General features: G+C 41.1%; 1 protein-coding gene across 1 annotated transcript in view; it reads right to left on the minus strand.

Annotated features, from left to right (window-relative positions):
- The window catches only part of ZMYM4 (zinc finger MYM-type containing 4), a 48,297-nt gene extending 30,915 nt beyond the window's left edge, over positions 1–17,382 (minus strand). Inside the window, 2 exon segments of the mRNA XM_081200006.1 lie at position 17,328; positions 17,330–17,382. Of these exon segments, the coding sequence (XP_081056132.1) occupies position 17,328; positions 17,330–17,367 (39 nt within the window). The 5' untranslated portion in view covers positions 17,368–17,382.
- Between the last annotated feature and the right edge of the window lie 587 nt (positions 17,383–17,969).

Raw genomic sequence — 17,969 nt, forward strand, 5'->3', positions numbered from 1 at the left:
CTTGTAACAGGGTGGGCTCCCATTGCTCGGTCCCTGCTCCTGCCAACCTAGCAGTTCGAAAGCATGTCAAAGTGCAAGTAGATAAATAGGTACTGCTCTGGCGGGAAGGTAAACGGCGTTTCCATGCATTGCTCTGGTTCACCAGAAGCGGCTGAGTCATGCTGGCCACATGACTCAGAAGCTGTCTGCAGACAAACGCCGGCTCCTTCGGCCAGTAAAGCGAGATGAGCACACAACCCCCAGAGTCGTCCACGACTGGAACTAACGGTCAGGGGTCCCTTTACCTTAACTTGATTAGATCCAATATTTTGTGAACACTAATTCCCACATAAGACTTGACATGTGAGCAATACTACAGGATGGAGCACTAAACTCAACAGAGCTTTGCATTTCTCACAAGCTTCTGTGACTGAGAATATGAGCTTAGGTTTATCTTCGGGCTCAGCTCATATGTAATGAAGTCCTTAATTTTATCTCTCTTTCCTGTACAGTGGTGCCTCGCAAGACGAAATTAATTCGTTCCGCAAGTCTCTTCGTCTTGCGGTTTTTTCGTCTTGCGATGCACGGTTTCCCATAGGAATGCATTGAAAATCAATTAATGCGTTCCTAGGGAAACCGCCTTCAGAGCAGGTCCGGGGACAGTCTGTCCCCGGACCTCTTCTGAAGGCTGGGGGGGGGGGACAAGGGCTTTTCTTCCCACCCCCAGCATTTTAAAAAACCCTGGGACAGCGGAGGACTTCTCCGCTATCCGGGGCGATCTTAAAATGCTGGCGGGCGGCATTTTAAAATCGCCCCGGACAGCGGAGGACTTCTCCGCTGTCCGGGGCGATTTAAAAGCCCCTGGGAAGGCAGGCAGGGGGGACAAAGACTTTCGCCCCCTGCCCGCCTTCAGAAGGTGTTCCCGCCCCCCGCCCCACTTCGGAACAGCGTTCCGAAGTGGGGCGGATGGGGCAGATGTTCCCGCCCCCCTCCCCCCTTCGGAACAGTGTTCCGAAGTGGGGCGGATGGGGCAGATGTTCCCGCCCCCCCTTCCCACTTCGGAACAGCGTTCTTGCGATGCAAGCCCATAGGGAAATTCGTCTTGCGAAGCGCCTCCAAAACAGAAAACCCTTTCGTCTTGCGGGTTTTCCGTCTTGCGAGGCATTCGTCTTGCGGGGTACCACTGTACTAATTACTGATCTTCTAGCTAATGTAAATAGTGTATACTGAACATCCTTAAACTCAAAGAATGATCATTATACTGAACTCTGTGATAGCACTGACTCGAGTGCTCTTTTTTAATTTTTCAGTTCTACCATCATGAACAGAACCAAGCATTTTATTTATTTTTCATCAAACCAAATCTCCTAAGATGGTTCAGATGTAATGCTAAGCCAGACTATGTCTTAGTGCACATGTCTAAGTGTGACTGAGAGATCACATTCATGATCCTTGCCTAGTCCTCTTGCTGCTGCACTGCCAGAGTTTGTCTTATAGCATGTTGTCTAAACTTAGGCTCATAGTTTTTCTTCTCCCGAAAGCTGTAAAACTAAGAAATTTGCTTACAGCTCACAATCTGTCTAGAATGAGGCAAACCAGGAGCCCAAGTTTGGACCTGCTAAGCCAAACCATAGCTTACTTCACAGCAGAGCAGCAGCAGGACCAGAGGAGCAAAGTGCTCACAATCTCCTCTCCGGGAGTCTGCATGCACATGCATTCATGCTAAACACAGTCTGGCTTAGCATTATGTGCGAGCCAGCTCAGAATCATAATGGAATTTTGCGGCCTTTTGCACAATAAAGTACAAACTATATTTCTGTACACAAATCATTTTCTGTATTTTGATTGGTAATACATGAGCTCATCTGTATTCAGTTTTCTAGTAAAGCTACTTCTGTTTTTGTTACTGAGAACATGATTCATAAAAATAATTTACAGTGATGACAGTAATCACTATAAAGGACTATTCAATTGTTTAATTTCTTCTTTAAGATGAGACATTCTTGTAATTCTTTTGTATGGTTTTATGGCATTTTATGTGTTATAGTATTTGCATATATTACTGTGATATTTTATGTGAGTGGGCAGTATATAAATACTCTTTACAGTTTACAGTTGTTTTAGTCTTTCAGAATGCCTACCTAAAATTTATCCTGCTCTTGTCTAATCTGCACTGCTAAGTTGTCTGTATGAGTAACAAATTGTTTTAGATATAACCTTATTTGAAATTTTGTTATGACTGATTTTAGAGATCCAAAAGAATTCCTCATAACATTAGCTATACTGTAGTAAGGGGCACAAAGTACAGTGGTACCTCGGGTTACATACACTTCAGGTTACATACGCTTCAGGTTACAGACAGCGCTAACCCAGAAATAATACCTCAGGTTAAGAACTTTGCTTCAGAATGAGAACAGAAATCATGCTCCGGCGGTACAGCAGCAGCAGGAGACCCCATTAGCTAAAGTGGTGCTTCAGGTTAAGAACAGTTTCAGGTTAAGAACAAATTAAGTACTTAACCCGAGGTACCACTGTATAGGGCATTTTTAAAGACAAGACAAGCTTTAAAATCTATCTCCCTGCTCCCCCTCCCTTGTCCCTTTTTTGTCTTTTGATCATAGATGCTTTTTAGACCACACCTTATTTCCCCTCAGGACACATTTTGTCCTATTTCTTTTAGCAACGTTAGCCTAATTTTTAATTTTTGGCTATATTTCTTATGTTTATTATCTGATGTATCTCTGATTTAATGTGTGGTCCCTGCAATATTTCTCCTCACCCCTTTTAGCTTTTTGAGGTGGTAGTATCTATGTCTCTTCTGTCGCTTTCTTTGTTGCTCCGATGGCATTTTTTCTTCTTTGTATTTTACTCCAGATGCTAAAAGAATAATATTCAAGTCTGGTTAAAAATATTTAGTGTTGATTCTACTGAGGCAGCACACTTAGTCATATTTAGCATATCTCTAAAACAGTTGCAGTATATTCTGAATTATGGTTGGGCCTTATTATGATCCTTGTGATACACCACAGTACATTTGAGTCAAAAAAGTAACAATAAACTCAAGAAGCTGCTAAAAAACAAAAGAACATCAGAGCAGAATAAGACACAAAGCAGTTTGCTTCAACACTAAGCATTTCAAACTCATCCAGCCTATATCTCACCTAAAATAAGCCCATGCATGTGTGAGTTTCATACTAAGTAGGCATCAATGGCAAAGAGGAGAGTTGACTTCTCTACCAAGGGTAATCTGGCTCCTGGCTTGTCTGCCAAGGGTAACAATGTAGTTTTATGATATACAAAATTATCCCCCAACACTAACAGTGATTTTTTTTACACTTGAAGGGTAAACAATTACTGTGAAAAATGATACAAATTATCGCTACTGACTGACAGGTCCCAACATCCTTCCTCCGAGATTCATAGAATCTGAGTTTGCACATTAATTTTTAACAATGTTGTAACACAAAGTAAATTAAGAACAGAGGACCAATATTCCCAACACCAGTATGTACATGAACTCAATATGACATAGTTGTTACTTTTGCTGTTGGATGCTGTATGTTTAAGTAATCTTGAAATGTGGCTTTTTGTATGTTATTATATTTGCTACTGTTGTGCTATGTTATATGAAATTGTTACTATGTCATTGCTTTGCTATGCTATTATAAAATTGTTTTTGTAGTGTTTGCTTGAAGTGAATTCCTGTTTTCTCTGTTGTAAGCTGCTTTGAGCATGATTTTGTGTGTGGAAAAGCAGCATACAAATAAAATGAATGAATGAATATTGGGATGCAAATAAAATGGTTCCAGCAACATTTGCTTCTTGAAACTATTAATTTAATATACATGGCAGCTGTAAACAAAATTTGCTCCCCCATATTCTATGATTTAAATATCTTAGATAGCAGAGCCAATTACGTCACTAAATTAATAATCCCAGCCCAACGTAGGGCTTTTATGCTGGCCCGGTTGAATGTTTTTCCCTCAGCATTTGTCTGGGGAAGATATCAAAACATCCCTAGAAACAAGAGATTCTGCAGATGCTCTATGAATGTCCCGGACACTGTAGAGCATATTCTCTTTCATTGCCCATTGTACAGCACGCTCCGTCAACGCGTGCTGTCCCCTCTTTTGGGCGGTCTGGAACCCCAGCAAGGTGAATGTGTGGCATTCTGCCTATCCGACGTTGACCAAAGGGTAACGGCGGGGGTAGCCGAGTTTTTGGTAGCAGTCCTCCAAGGAGCAGGTTAACAAGGAAAACCACTGATTCTATATGTATATATATATATATATGTATGTAGCCAACTGCTGCCTTTTTATATATATTGCAAGGCTTTTACATGTTATTTTCTCTCCTATGGTTTTATTTGCATAATGCCTAATAAAGGTTTGATTGAATAGATTGAATAGATATTTAGAATGTGCAAATGAAGGAAAATTAAACAAAGTATTTTGTTTTAGAATTATTAATTTTTGAATATAATGGGTAGTTCTTAGCAATATGTGTACTTTCATTCACAATATAAACTCTATACTTCACTACAAAGGTTGCATGTGGCAGAATGAAATGCAATTCACAGTGCTACATAAGGCGTGTGCAGAAAGTTTGGTCCAGAAGTTCTTAAAAATAATGCTTATTTTAAACCGGTAACTCCATGGCATCTGATTTACTACTACTACTACTACTACTACTACTACTACTACCACTACCACTACCACTACTACTACTACTACTACTACAAAAAGAAGAAGATGGCTTTAAACTTCATTATGTTCAGTCAGCAAGCACAGACAAATCTGGTCTAGTTCTAGGAGTCATCTTCACACCATAGCAACTAGGGCCAATAATTGACAACCACATGCACCTAAACTTCAGGCAATAGAAAGCAAAATAATTTCACCACTGAGAGGTGGCTCCAGAATCATGTCCAGAATTACCAGTAGGGCATACAAATATCGGAATAATGCACTAGAGTTTATAGTTACTGCAGCTGCAATCTCCCATCCATGTTTCTCAAGGTATAATGTTGATTTCTGAGTAAAGTTTACATTGACTTGAATCCCCTTTCTTTTCCCCTTCCCTCTCATCCTTTCAGTGTTCTGTCATGTGCAAAGTCAACGGCCATTAACCATCTCTCTTGCTATGTAAACACATCTTGATTTTCTGTCTCAAAGATTTTTTGATTAATATAAACTCAGTTGCACAAAGTGGTGTAGCACAGCCTCCAACAACCTGGTGCCCTACATGTGTTTTAGACTGCAACTGTCACCCTATTATTGGGATTATTAGTTTTAGAAAGTTTTCAATGCTGTATCTTAAATTACTGTGATCTTAGGATAAAAAGCGAGTAACAAATTGTTACTGTTGTTGTTGTTTGCTGCTGCTGCTGCATGTGTCTTAAAAAGAAATCATAACACTTTTATCCTACCCTTCCTACAAGATGCTCAGGGTGGTGTACAAGATTTTCTGCCCATTTTATACTCTCAACCATCCTATGACCGAATGATAGTGACTGGCCCAAGGTCACCCAGCGGGCTTCATAGCTTGGAGAGAAGGGAAGATCTTTATTGCTACAAGGTGAGAAACAGCTTTTGAGACCTATTTATGCAGCATTCCTGTACAGAAGGATTTAATTCCTCTCCCAGCACCATGACTGCAACTGAAATAGGAGCCCCTTACACCTGCTTGTGTGATAAAAAGTGCAGAGGTCCAATCACAGATTTTCTACATCATGTCTGTTTTAGCCCTATCTTTAGACAATGGAGATGGGGGAAAATCAGAGGGAGGCTGAAGAAAAGGGGGGGGGAATGTGAGCATGCATGTGTAAGTTTAATTTCAGAAGAACGAGACGCATAAGAGAAGCTAGGATGGGGATGATGTAGAGATGTAGCATTAAGTTACCTGCTATAATTTACACGATGTGTGAAATCCAGGCTCTGAAGAAGTGTGCATGCACACGAAAGCTCATACCAAGAACTAACTTAGTTGGTCTTTAAGGTGCTACTGGAAGGAATTTTTTTAAAATAAAGTCTGTTTCACTCCAAAACAGCCCCCTTTTCCATAGCCCACAACAGCCATTCATATCTACCCCTTTATTAAAAAAAATATCGGGTACCATATCCACACAACAAGGGCTCTCAACAATGTACTATTGGCAGTTACCTCACAACGATGGGAATTCGCTCCCCAAATGTTTCTCCAAGCCCAGGCTTGATCATTTTCTATGGCTAGGACAAGACTCTTTGAAAACTGAAGGTTAAGTCAGGTGGCTACCGCTGTCTGGCAGGAAAGAAAAGAAGAAGTTTTGTGTGTGAAACACTGGATTTAATTTACCTCAACCATCAAGTTACTAGCAAACCACTCTTATTTGCTCTTTAATCCCCATCTGCAGTATGTGGGAAATTATAATGGCCTACCTTACAGGGCTTTTCGACTGATTTTATAGAACTCTGGAGGAATGCAAAGAGTTCTCAAATTGGGGAACAGTAAATAATTTTTTGAAACCTAAAAATAATCCTAAGGATAATGGGATGTATACTTGGAAAGAGCAATATATAAATACTAAGAATATGATTAGTAAGCAAACACATTATTAACATATTTCAATACAATATACAATTTTGTTTCATTATATTATTTTCTACTAGTTTTATACACTACCTATTTTGAGCCCCAAAATATTTGACAGCATTTCAATTTTACAACTAACTGTAAAACATTTCTACATTATCAAGACATCACATATTCAATTAAATTTTCTATGAATAAGCTATCTGTTTGAGTTCATTATGAAAAACTAACATGGTTCAACTTTATTTTTAATAACATCATCATCTAGTTGCTATCAACTTCCACCACAATTACAAGTTCTTAGATGCTTGAAATAATACTATGCCTTCCTGGATTTCTTTCTGCTCATTGTACTACAAGGTTTATTTACTGGAGGGGGGTGTGCACAGAGAGAAACTATAGAAATGTAACTTTTTTAAAAAAATTCAACTTTTGTACAGAATGCCTCCAAGCATACCATTCCTGGGAGTGTAAGTAATAGATAAATATTTTTTTGTAATAGCACACAAAAGTCAGATATTCTTGAGCCCTGGCCAAATAAGATTAAAGATATAGTCAGAAACACTGATGTGGGGGGGGGGGGGAGGTGTTCAACTAGCAAGTGAATCCCATTGCCCCTCCCAGGTCTGGGAAACATTGTTTAGCATAAAATACAGTGGACATTCCATTTTCAAGCCCTTCCCAGGCTTGTGTTTGCAGAATCATAAAAGCAATTCATTGATTCCTACCTTCGAAGCATCTAGGGAGAGAGGAGTGCAGTGGGTAACAAAGAGCCAGCCTGCTGCATATACCTGCTGCAGGAAAAGAAGCACTTCCAACAGGAAGTGAACCCCTAGAGGTCAGGAGAGCCATAGAGAGCAGCTAAGGAGAGAGCTTGTATGAGTTGTGAACTCAGAAGAGCTTTGCCGGAACTGTAGAGCCCCCTAGCAGTGTCAGCTGTTGCAGCCGCCTGTGTCTAACGTCTGGCACTGAGACTGCAAGGGGAGAATGGATATGTTCATCCTAGCCTTTCTCAATAAAGTTGGACAGTCACATGTTCTTCAGCGTTTATTTTCAAACAACATTCCCTGCATGATGGGAAACATGGCAAATGTAAAACTCTGCTCAAAACAAGAACCTAACCTGCAGCATTCATTAAAAAGAAATAAAAGCCATTTACCCATGTATTGCTCCCTAGTTTAAAATAAAGAACACTGAAACAGCAAATAAATTATTTTAAGCGTAATGACTGAAAATGGCATTTTGAATGTTTATCTAAATTTTACTGATTTCAAGTATAGGATGATGTGATTAATGACAGTGAGTGATAACCAAGTACAACCAATGAAAGTTATGTAAGCCCATTGATTTTAGTTGGTCTACTCTGCATATGATTAACAGCAGCTATCAAGTTTGTGCAAATATTTTACAAATATTTTAAAAATCAGATGTCATGGGGAAAAGCTACTTTCAGAATTTCTCCCATTAAAAATGTTCTATATGAATACCAAATAAACAGACATTCAAGTGGGACCTGCAAAAAACATTGCAGTGTGGAATGCTTCTGTTCAGGGTTCCAGCCAGACATATTTTGCTCACTGCATATGCTCAGTTCTCATTAGGCTGTTTTCTCTTTCCCAACACCAGCACCTTTCCCCCTAAAGCTTTTTGGACTTCTGCAGTTTGCCCCTAGGCTTGCTGATACATTATTCATTGGCTGCAGCAGTTTTGGCTATACTGTATAAGAAGCACCACTCAGATAACTAAGTTTGCAATTAGAGGGGGGTCTGAAAGTGGGGGATATTAACACCAGTCCCTTGGCATGGTAGGATAATTTCCTGTTGAGATCTAGGCTTTCAGCACCTTTTCCGCTTTGCAGAGGCAAGGGACCTATTAGGATGATCTGCCACTGGAGGCTAATGGATATAACTGGCTTCCAGAAGCACTGGTCCACCTGTGGAACATATGAATGGCTCAGGGAGATGACACTATCACCCTTGAGATCCTTCCACCACTTCATAAAGCCCACTTTGCTCCTTGGTAGACCCCCCTCCTTCATGTCCACCCTCCTTGGTAGCTCTGGAGCATGGCAACATGAGAACAAGCCTTTTCAGTGGAGGCTCCCTACTTATGGAATGTTCATTCCAGGGGGGCTTGCCTGGTGCCATTACTGCGTAACTTTAGGTGCCAGGTGAATACATTTCTTTTTTTGCCAGGCCTTTGGCTCTTACTTATCTGTGACCTCCTTAAGTGGGTGGGATATTTTAATCTTTCCTTTTAAAAATAGCACGGACTTTTAGATTTTTTTTATGGCTGTACACCATATTGTAAGCCACCTTATGCCAATAAATGCCAATAATAAAATACTGTAAGCCACTTTCTGATACCTTGGTAAAAAAGCAATCAATAAATTCAATAAAAATGAGTATAAATGATTCTATTCTATTCTATTGGAGTGCTTTCCTCCCCCCCCCCCAAGTCACTGAGTCATATAAGGCAGTGTTTCCCAACCACTGTTCCGCGGCACACTAGTGTGCCGCGAGATGTTGCCTGGTGTGCCGCGAGATGTTGCCTGGAGGCGGGCAAGTCGGGCGGCGAGAGGCGGGGTGGCGGCGGCTCTCATTCCCTGCCCCTGCCAAAGCTCACCCAGCCAAGCCGCGCTCTCCTTCCTGCCTCGCTTTGCTGCCTCCTCCCCCCCCCACCCCCAAAGCTTGGAGGTTCCCCGGCAAGGGGGAGGAAAAAAATTGAAACTTACACTTTCGTGTGTCCCTCCCGGCGTGACGCTGCGCGCTGACGTCACGGGGCTGTAATGGTGGTGTGCCTCGAGATTTTTTTCGTCAAACAAGTGTGCCTTTGCCCAAAAAAGGCTGGGAAACACTGATATAAGGTAATGCCCAAGAGTGGATTACAATTAACATTTGGGAAGTAGGAAGACTAGGGGATTTTCTGTGCCAACAAACACTTTTATGTATTTAATACTTGTTATTTTATTGATATATTTTTTCCACTTCCTCCAGTCATGCTCATTGCACCCCACAGAATTAGACACAAAAATATTAGCCAAGACCACAGGAGCTGTGGAAGTTGTCTTATAGCACATCAAACAATTGGTTCATGCAATTCAGTCAACACTAGGCATCCCCAACCTGCAGCCCTCCAGAGGTTTTGGCCTACAACTCCCATGATCCCTAGCTAGCATGACTAGTGTTCAGGGAATTGTAATCCAAAACATCTGGAGGCCCAAAGGTTGGGGATGCCTGGTCAACACTAACCAGTTCTCATGTCACTTTAAACCAGGATTGGGAAACCTCAAGCATTGCCATTTAGCCCACGGTGCCATTTTGCAGATGATGTAAGGTGTGGCGTGCGTAAGGATTGGGCTTCAAAAGAACACCAGGGCACTCCCAACCACTCATCTGCACACCTCGCTGAAGGACTGATGGTGACACATTTTCCATTCTATGGAAACCTCACCCTCCCAGTGCTGCTTCCACAGGGGGTGGGTTGGGGGATAAGAACAAAGGGGGGGAAGTCTCCCTTTGGTCTCCTCACCCCACCTCGCTGCTGCTGGCTCATCCAATGATGCTGCTATGGGGAGTGAGAGAAAAAAGCCTGCAATTTAGTATGCAAGCTTTTCTCTCTCACTTCCCTCAGGAGCACTTGGCAACCCCACAAGCATTTTGACTGCTGGTCAGGACAACCCTCTTGTCAATTACGTCATGCCATAAATACATCATGTGGGTTATCCAACTGAGAAATCTTCACAAATGGAAGAGAAGGGGATTAATTTTTTGCCAATTCACCTTTTCCCATACAGTTCTCTGAAAAAGTGTTCCTAGGGGGTGGGGGAATCTTCAGAACAATGTGGAAGATGGTATAGAGCTGTGTGGGAGGGGAGAAGGCAGAAATGGCAAAAATTTCCTCTGCTCCTTTTCGGTTAGTGGAAGCCTCAGCTAGACTAACCATTTGTCCATAAACAGAAGAGCACAGTAGATACCAGATACAACAGTTAAGCTTCTAGTGCCGTCATTTCTTTCTTTCTTTCTTTCTTTCTTTCTTTCTTTCTTTCTTTCTTTTTTGGTGTTAGGGAAGAAATCAGATATTTACACAGCATGTAAAAGTACACTTTACTACCTTCATTTACCAGACAAATGGGCTAACTTAGATCTCAATCCATTTAGGGAATTGAATACTTTTCTGTTTAAGTTTTCTTGAGACAACCCATACTAATATACACACTGCCCAATAAACAAATATTCTACAGTGATATCTGCACACGCATTCTGCAATTAATAAAATTCTGCAACTTGTATAAAATGTGTGAATAAAGAAAACTTGCACGTTTCCACAGTGAATAAAATGACAATTACATAATTGTATACTATTTTGCTATCATGGGGAGAAGGATGGAACCTGCAGAGAAATGACAGACTACCCAGTTGTTGTTATTTGCAATTATATCCCACCCTTTTCTCCAAAGAGCTCAAGGTGGTGTACATGGTTCTCCCCCTCATTTAATTCCCACAACCCTGTGAGGTAGGATAGGCTACCTAGTGAACATCACGGCTGAGAGGGGTCTTAGTCAGATGCTCTAACCACTACAACACACTGGTTCCTAGTAGATTATGTAGATTGACAGAGCACTTCTAAGAACAAGTCTACTTCTACGTAAGCTCCATTAAGTTCAATGGGACATACTCACAGCTAAATGGGTATGGTACTGCAGCCTAAATGTTCTGTGTAGCCAGATATTCAAATGACACCTACATTTTCACTGTAAAGAACAATATCCAAGCACTGAGGCACTTCTGAATGATTCCCACATTGGCTCCCAGTACGTTTCCGAGCACAATTCAAAGTGTTGGTGCTGACCTTTAAAGCCCTAAACGGCCTCGGTCCAGTATACCTGAAGGAGCATCTCCACCCCCATCGTTCTACCCGGACACTGAGGTCCAGCACAGAGGGCCTTCTGGCAGTTCCCTCCCTGCGAGAAGCCAAGTTACAGGGAACCAGGCAGAGGGCCTTCTGGGTAGTGGCGCCCTCCCTGTGGAACGCCCTCCCACCAGATGTCAAAGAGAACAACAACTACCAGACTTTTAGAAGACATCTGAAGGCAGCCCTGTTTAGGGAAGCTTTTAATGTTTGATGTATCATAGTATTTTAATATTCTTTTGGAAGCCGCCCAGAGTGGCTGGGGAAGCCAAGCCAGATGGGTGGGGTATAACTAATAAATTATTATTATTATTATTATTATTATTATTATTATTATTATTATTATTAATTATTATTATTATTATTATTCCCAGTTCCCATTGGGTCTTTTGCCTTTCACTTCACAGATATATTGTGAGCTCTCACATTTGCACTTTGAAAACATTAACTTTCTCCACTCATCTGTGTGATAAGACGTCAGCATTATGGTTTCAAACTTTTTAAATTTCTTGGCCCACTCCAGTTCTAGATTTTAAGCAGCTAAAATTATTATTTTGAGCATACAAGTTGACCAGCGTCTTGACCACTCTAGCTGGCGAGAGCACTCAGTTGATAAAATAGGACTTGTTCACTGTGCAAATTAAGTCAACTAGATACTTATATAGCCCTGGTTCTCCAGCTAAAGATGGAAGGCTACAACTAATCTGATGTGGTCCTTGGTCTTGAAAAAGTTATGTACCCTTGCAACAGCATGTCCCAGATATAAAACTACCAGCATCAGAAGTGGATTCCCTGGCTACAACAAGCTTGCAGAAATAATAGATTGTAAAACAGGAGTTACCACCATAACAATCACTGTCATAATTATTCATTTCTATGGTGATTTTAGCATGTAACAGTCTTTACAATCCTCATTATCTCATTCTTCACAGAGCAATTAACTGTCAGATGAATAATTAAAATGATAAGTCTACAGATGAAGGACAACAGCTTTCTAGAACAGATTTGGAAAACATCTTTCAAACTGGGCACCAAAACCTATTCAAGGAACTAAAATTTAATTTTTCAACATAAATTAAGGACAGGGACAGAAAACAAGATGACACAATTCTCATGCTTTGACAAACCTACATGGCTATGGAGCTGATTCTCCCCCCCCCCCCCAAAAAAAAAAGATTCACCAAATAGGCCATTTATGACAGGCTCCATAAGGAGTGCTGCTGCTGCTGGACAGAGAGGGCTCAGTTTTTGTTTTGTTTTTTAAATTGCTTTTATTTTTTATCTATGTCATTTTAAATTGTGATTAAAATTAATGCTGTATTCTTAGTTTTAGATTTTATGATTTATGTGGAAATTGTTTTCCATTTGGTTGTGTACTTTTTGATGTGTTTTACTTATTATTTATGACTTTGTTATGTTGGTAATTAAATCTTGTCATGTTGTAAGCCGCCTTAAGCATTATTTTAACTGTGGAAAGGTGGCATACAAATAAAATAATGAATGAATTTATGAGCACTACTTCACTGGGTTAGTTCAGAAATGAGACACGAAATCTAGATGTGCAAGGGGAGAGAGAAACACCAAGAACATGCTTCATTCACTTAGTGCCAAGATCAGCCAAACCATGATCTGGCACAAAGTGAATGAAGTTTGTGATGTTTCTACTCTAAATCATCCAGAGAATGTATCTGAAGAGTGGTGTATAAATTTAATTAAAACTGCTACATAAACAAGCTTCAAACTGATATACTGCTACATCCCCTCCCCTCCTCCAACATGGATACAGTTTGTTATTTCATTTGAACTGGGACAAAATGTACTTAGTTTAAACTTTTAAGTTTATTGTTTGTCCAAACAATCCAACTTCAGATATTTCCACCCACTTACTGCATTACAATGCTCAACTTTTACTAGCTACTAGGATAAACTTTTCAGATATTTATATTGCTTATAAAACAAATATATTTTAAAAGTTTTGTTTACTAAATGAAATCAAGCAAACATGTTACAGGGAACCCAAAACTTAAGCAGGGTGGGGGTTATGTTCCGCAGATTGTGCCTAAAGCCAAAACCATGTATACTCAAAACCCATTGGGTTAAATGACGGGTGGATCTGCCAATATGATTTTTCCTGGTACCCCACCCTCTTTCTAATCTTGTTACTTTTTTGCCACACACACAAAGCTGAATGCCCACAAGTTAAATGCGTATAGGACAATGGAAAAAATCTCATTCAAATTTTCCCAGAAAACCCCCATTAATCATGGGGAAATGGGCTGAAGGCTGGAATCTAAATCCCTATACAGTGACTGCATCTTACGTGATGGATAGGTTCTGGATAGAGCGAACATACACAAAAGTGCATATAGTCAAGAGCCTTGGACTCCTCAGAATCACCACATTCCATCCCAGGTGGGGCCCTGGAAAATCACCTCCCTCTTTTCCTAGCTCTAAATGCTCATTGCAGGGTTGGTTCTGACATCACTTTCCTCACTGCTAGTGGGTCAGCTGGTGGCACAGCCTCTTAACTAGAGAGCAACCGCAACAATGCCACCACTTCTCCACTCCGCTCAGTGATGTTCCTTGCAGAAAAATGGCTAGACACTGTTTTAAAAGAGGAACTTTTTTCCTTGGTTCCCTACTTGAGGGGTCATTCCCCCATAAACCCAGAGGTTGAAGCCAAGAATATGAAGCTGAATCTGCGTAAGTAAAATGTGTGTAAGATGTAGAGGAATTTCAGTTCTCACCAAGTCTACTATGAAACTTCATTTATAGTAGAAAAATAAACCTGCACAATTAATATCCATTTGAACTTACAACCATATCCTAAACATAATGCATAAAAGTTGCGGTTATACTGTAATTTACATCCAAAGGTGGTTAGAATTACAGCCAAGAACACCCCAATCTAATCCTGACCTCTTTATACACAGGGGCACAAGCAAAATTTGTAATAATTAAAAGAATTTTTCCATTTTAAAAAGTTGCTTCTATCCAGCCATGCTATCATCCCAATAATCAATCAAGTACTGTAAGTTTTTCCCGCCTTGGGAGCTGACAAAATATTAAACTGCATCTGGAAAGTATTTATTATGTGCTGCATTAATTAAAAGATACGCCATTCAACAGTTAGTGGTACAAAACATCTAAGTGTGTTTTTAAATTTAAGTAACCTTTTGGTGCTGTGTAGATAGGCAAGACTTCTGCATAGTACTCAACCTCCTAGAATAGAAGTTAGCCTAACTAGACTGCAATACAACAGTTACCTGGGGATAAATATAATTCATTCGGACTAAGTTCCAATCAAAAATGCACAAGATGTGACTGTAAATATATTGGCTTGGATACTAAGGTTGCAGTTCTATACTCATTTATCTGGAAGTAAGTGACATTGAACTCAACTTCTGATTAGGCACCACAGAATTTTACCACAATTTGTTTTTCTGATTTTAATAGGGAATGAAATTTCCACTGATTTCTCCTTCAGTTTGCAGCCCCCTGCATCATTTCCATGTGTCCCCAACAGTCAGGAACAGACTGGGGGGGGGGTCAGGAAAGCCCCATTCATAGAACTCTATTCCATTTGTTAGAGAAGTTAGGATCTTATCCATTATGGTCCCATCAGAAGTTGCATGGAAAAAAACAACTCACACACATAACCAGCATCCTCTCCTTCATCCAAGATGCACATCAGCAGGCATGCCATCTGTTCTATATAGCAAATGCCACCCATTCCACGTCATGACATCATAAAACATGAGTGAGGCTGCAGCAAAATTCTGGTTAAAAAAACATGCAGCTTGACCAGCAAGAGGGAAAATTTAAAACAGGTTGCTCATCTAGAAGATATAGAGTTGCTTGCACATTAGCCCATTTCTCTGCAATTACTATCCTTCATTTGCTTCAGAGAATCCAGTGATCATTGCCAAACCATATCATTCTGGTGTTTTCTGACAGGGTTTGGGGATATCCAATCTTTCTGTATGAGTTTTCCTACGTATCCCGGGCCCAGTGCTACAGATCCTCTACTACACAGTTCCTTCCTCCTTAGCTGAACTTTGGGATTAAAAAAAAAAGCACAAGAGCAATAAAGTACAACACTTTCATTATTTTGATACGAGCACAAATATTTGAATAAAAAACAAATGAATGAGCCAACAACAGGCCTGCTCAAGCCGCAAGCAGGAAACAGCTAACTGGATAGCAAACTGAGGAGAAAGGCTAATCAAAAGGCCAGTTCATAATGCCCATGACCAGAATGCAGCCCCTCCAAAATCCCAACTGAAGAGTCAGGATGAGGAGAAGCAAGACTTTTGATGAATGAGACTTACTTATGAATAAATGAGTTAGGATCCTGTCTGTGGGGATGCGTACTGGAGAACTGTGGAAATAATCTTTTTCTATACTCATTGGTGATACCAATCTTCCAAAGCAACTTTGTAGGAAGCAAGTAGTTTTGGATTAAGAAGATTCACAACTATGAATAACTTTACTACTAACAATGAAACTGATGCCCTTGACCAATACTGAATTTTCCTTTTCTTCTAAACTAATTTTAAGATAATTTGCCAGTGTTGTGTATCAGACTTGTGTTTAACCCTTCCAGATGCATATTTTAACATTTTATTTCAGTTTCTCTATAAAACTTAAAGATGCATGCAATTTCTAAAATACCAACTACAGCTGCAACCATCGCTTTGAATCAAAATTGGAAAACATTTGAATTCCAAGTAGCCTCCATATAATACTTTATGATCAGCCCTTAGAAAGCATTTAAATATGTAGCCTCCAGCATCAGATTATTAAGCATTTGAATGAATGGCCTAGGGTTTTTTGGTCTCTGTGTTTAACACCAGTTCTTACTTAGAATGTAATAAATATAGCAGCATCCCAGACCCAGTTGATAAGCTTTCATATCAAACTGAATGCAAACCACCAAATACATGATAAACCTTCTGTTTTTCTATCTAAAAGCCTGGGAAAACCATGGTTGTCAAGCATTCAGAAAGTCTCAATGTAAGTTGGTTGGCTGTGTTCAGGTCACACATTACAGAGGCTTGCTCTCAAGGCTATTTCATTTATGGGTCACAAAGGAGAAGTGAAAACAACACTAGTGATCAAGCTTGATCTTAATGACACTGATAAAGCTTCTAAAGGTTACTGGAACTAATACGTTACATCTAAAGCATCTTTCCACACAAGAAAAGTTGCTTTATCCAGTTTACAAGACTTTATCCTTTATGAAACCCTAGCATTAACCACTAGTACAAAATCCCCACCATCAGGATTACTTTAATTTGCCATTTATAATCCACACCTTGACTAACAACCCCCGAAGCCACCGTCTTGGTGCCTAAATTTCATCTTTTTCACCCTTATACTCTTGATCCTCCAGTTCCCTAACCCACCTATTACACTTTATTCATGCTATCCCTCACCCTCCCAACAGACATATACCATTACCAGCCTTGACACCCATTAATATTCCAAAGATTCAAGAAGTACCCATCCATCCCCTTTCCACAGTATTGTATTCACCCCAGGTGCCTCACCCTTGACACCCTAATCTTTCAACTCACAATCTCCAGCTCACTGTAGTCATCAATGGACCAGTTAGCTCCCCAACATTTCTTAGCCCTCCCCTCCAAAAAAAGATGTCCCATCATTCCAACAGCCACTTCTAACTCATAGCCACCACCCCCGGTACAACCAACTTGATTCCCTCCCACCCACTATTTCTAAGACCAGGCACCCCCACCCCCCAACATCCTTGGCAACCGTTATCTTTCCGGATCCCCAACAGGTGCCCTTATCTGACTCCTCCTGGGTCCCGCCCACTGCAGCCTAAGCCCCGCCCATTCACTCACTGGCGCGCGGTCCTGGCCCCTCCTCTTTGGCCGCCGCCATATTGAGGGGGGGCGCTGCCTCAGAGGAGGGGAGGGGAAGTTGTTGTTTTTTCCTCACCCCTTGGCTGAGGTGGTTGGGGGCAGGCGCTGTAACCTCAGGGGGCGCTCCAAGGGATGGATATCCAGCAGCCGTGAGGAGGCGAGCAAAGGCGGAGCGTAAGAAGCGCCTCCCTCAGGAACTCACGGAAGGGGGGGTCCTTCTCCGTCAAAATAATAATAGTAATAACAATAATAAAAAAACACACAACAATTGTGGGGACGGCCGCACTCAACCCTCCAGGCCCCGCGAGCCCCTTAAAGCTGCAAAGACCTGCCCAAGCAGCGAGGGGTGGGGAGAATTTCACTGCGCATGCGTCCAGCGCACGCGCACGCCTGCCGGCCTGAAGCCCTGCCTTCTTATTCCCCTTCTCCTCCTCCTTTTCCCCACCCCTTCGCGCATGTGCGGTGGGGAGTCTCTCTGCTCGCTCGTAGGGAGACATGGAATTAGGACGGGTCCAGGAATGGCGCCCTCTTAAAGGGCCACGCACCAATTTCGGGTCGGGGGCGGTTGAGATAGATCAAAACCAAGCAAAAGGGATAATAAGAAATCGTGTGCAAAAGGAA

Source organism: Podarcis bocagei, assembly GCF_964188305.1.
Source record: "Podarcis bocagei genome assembly, chromosome: 7".
NCBI classification, from domain to species: domain Eukaryota; kingdom Metazoa; phylum Chordata; class Lepidosauria; order Squamata; family Lacertidae; genus Podarcis; species Podarcis bocagei.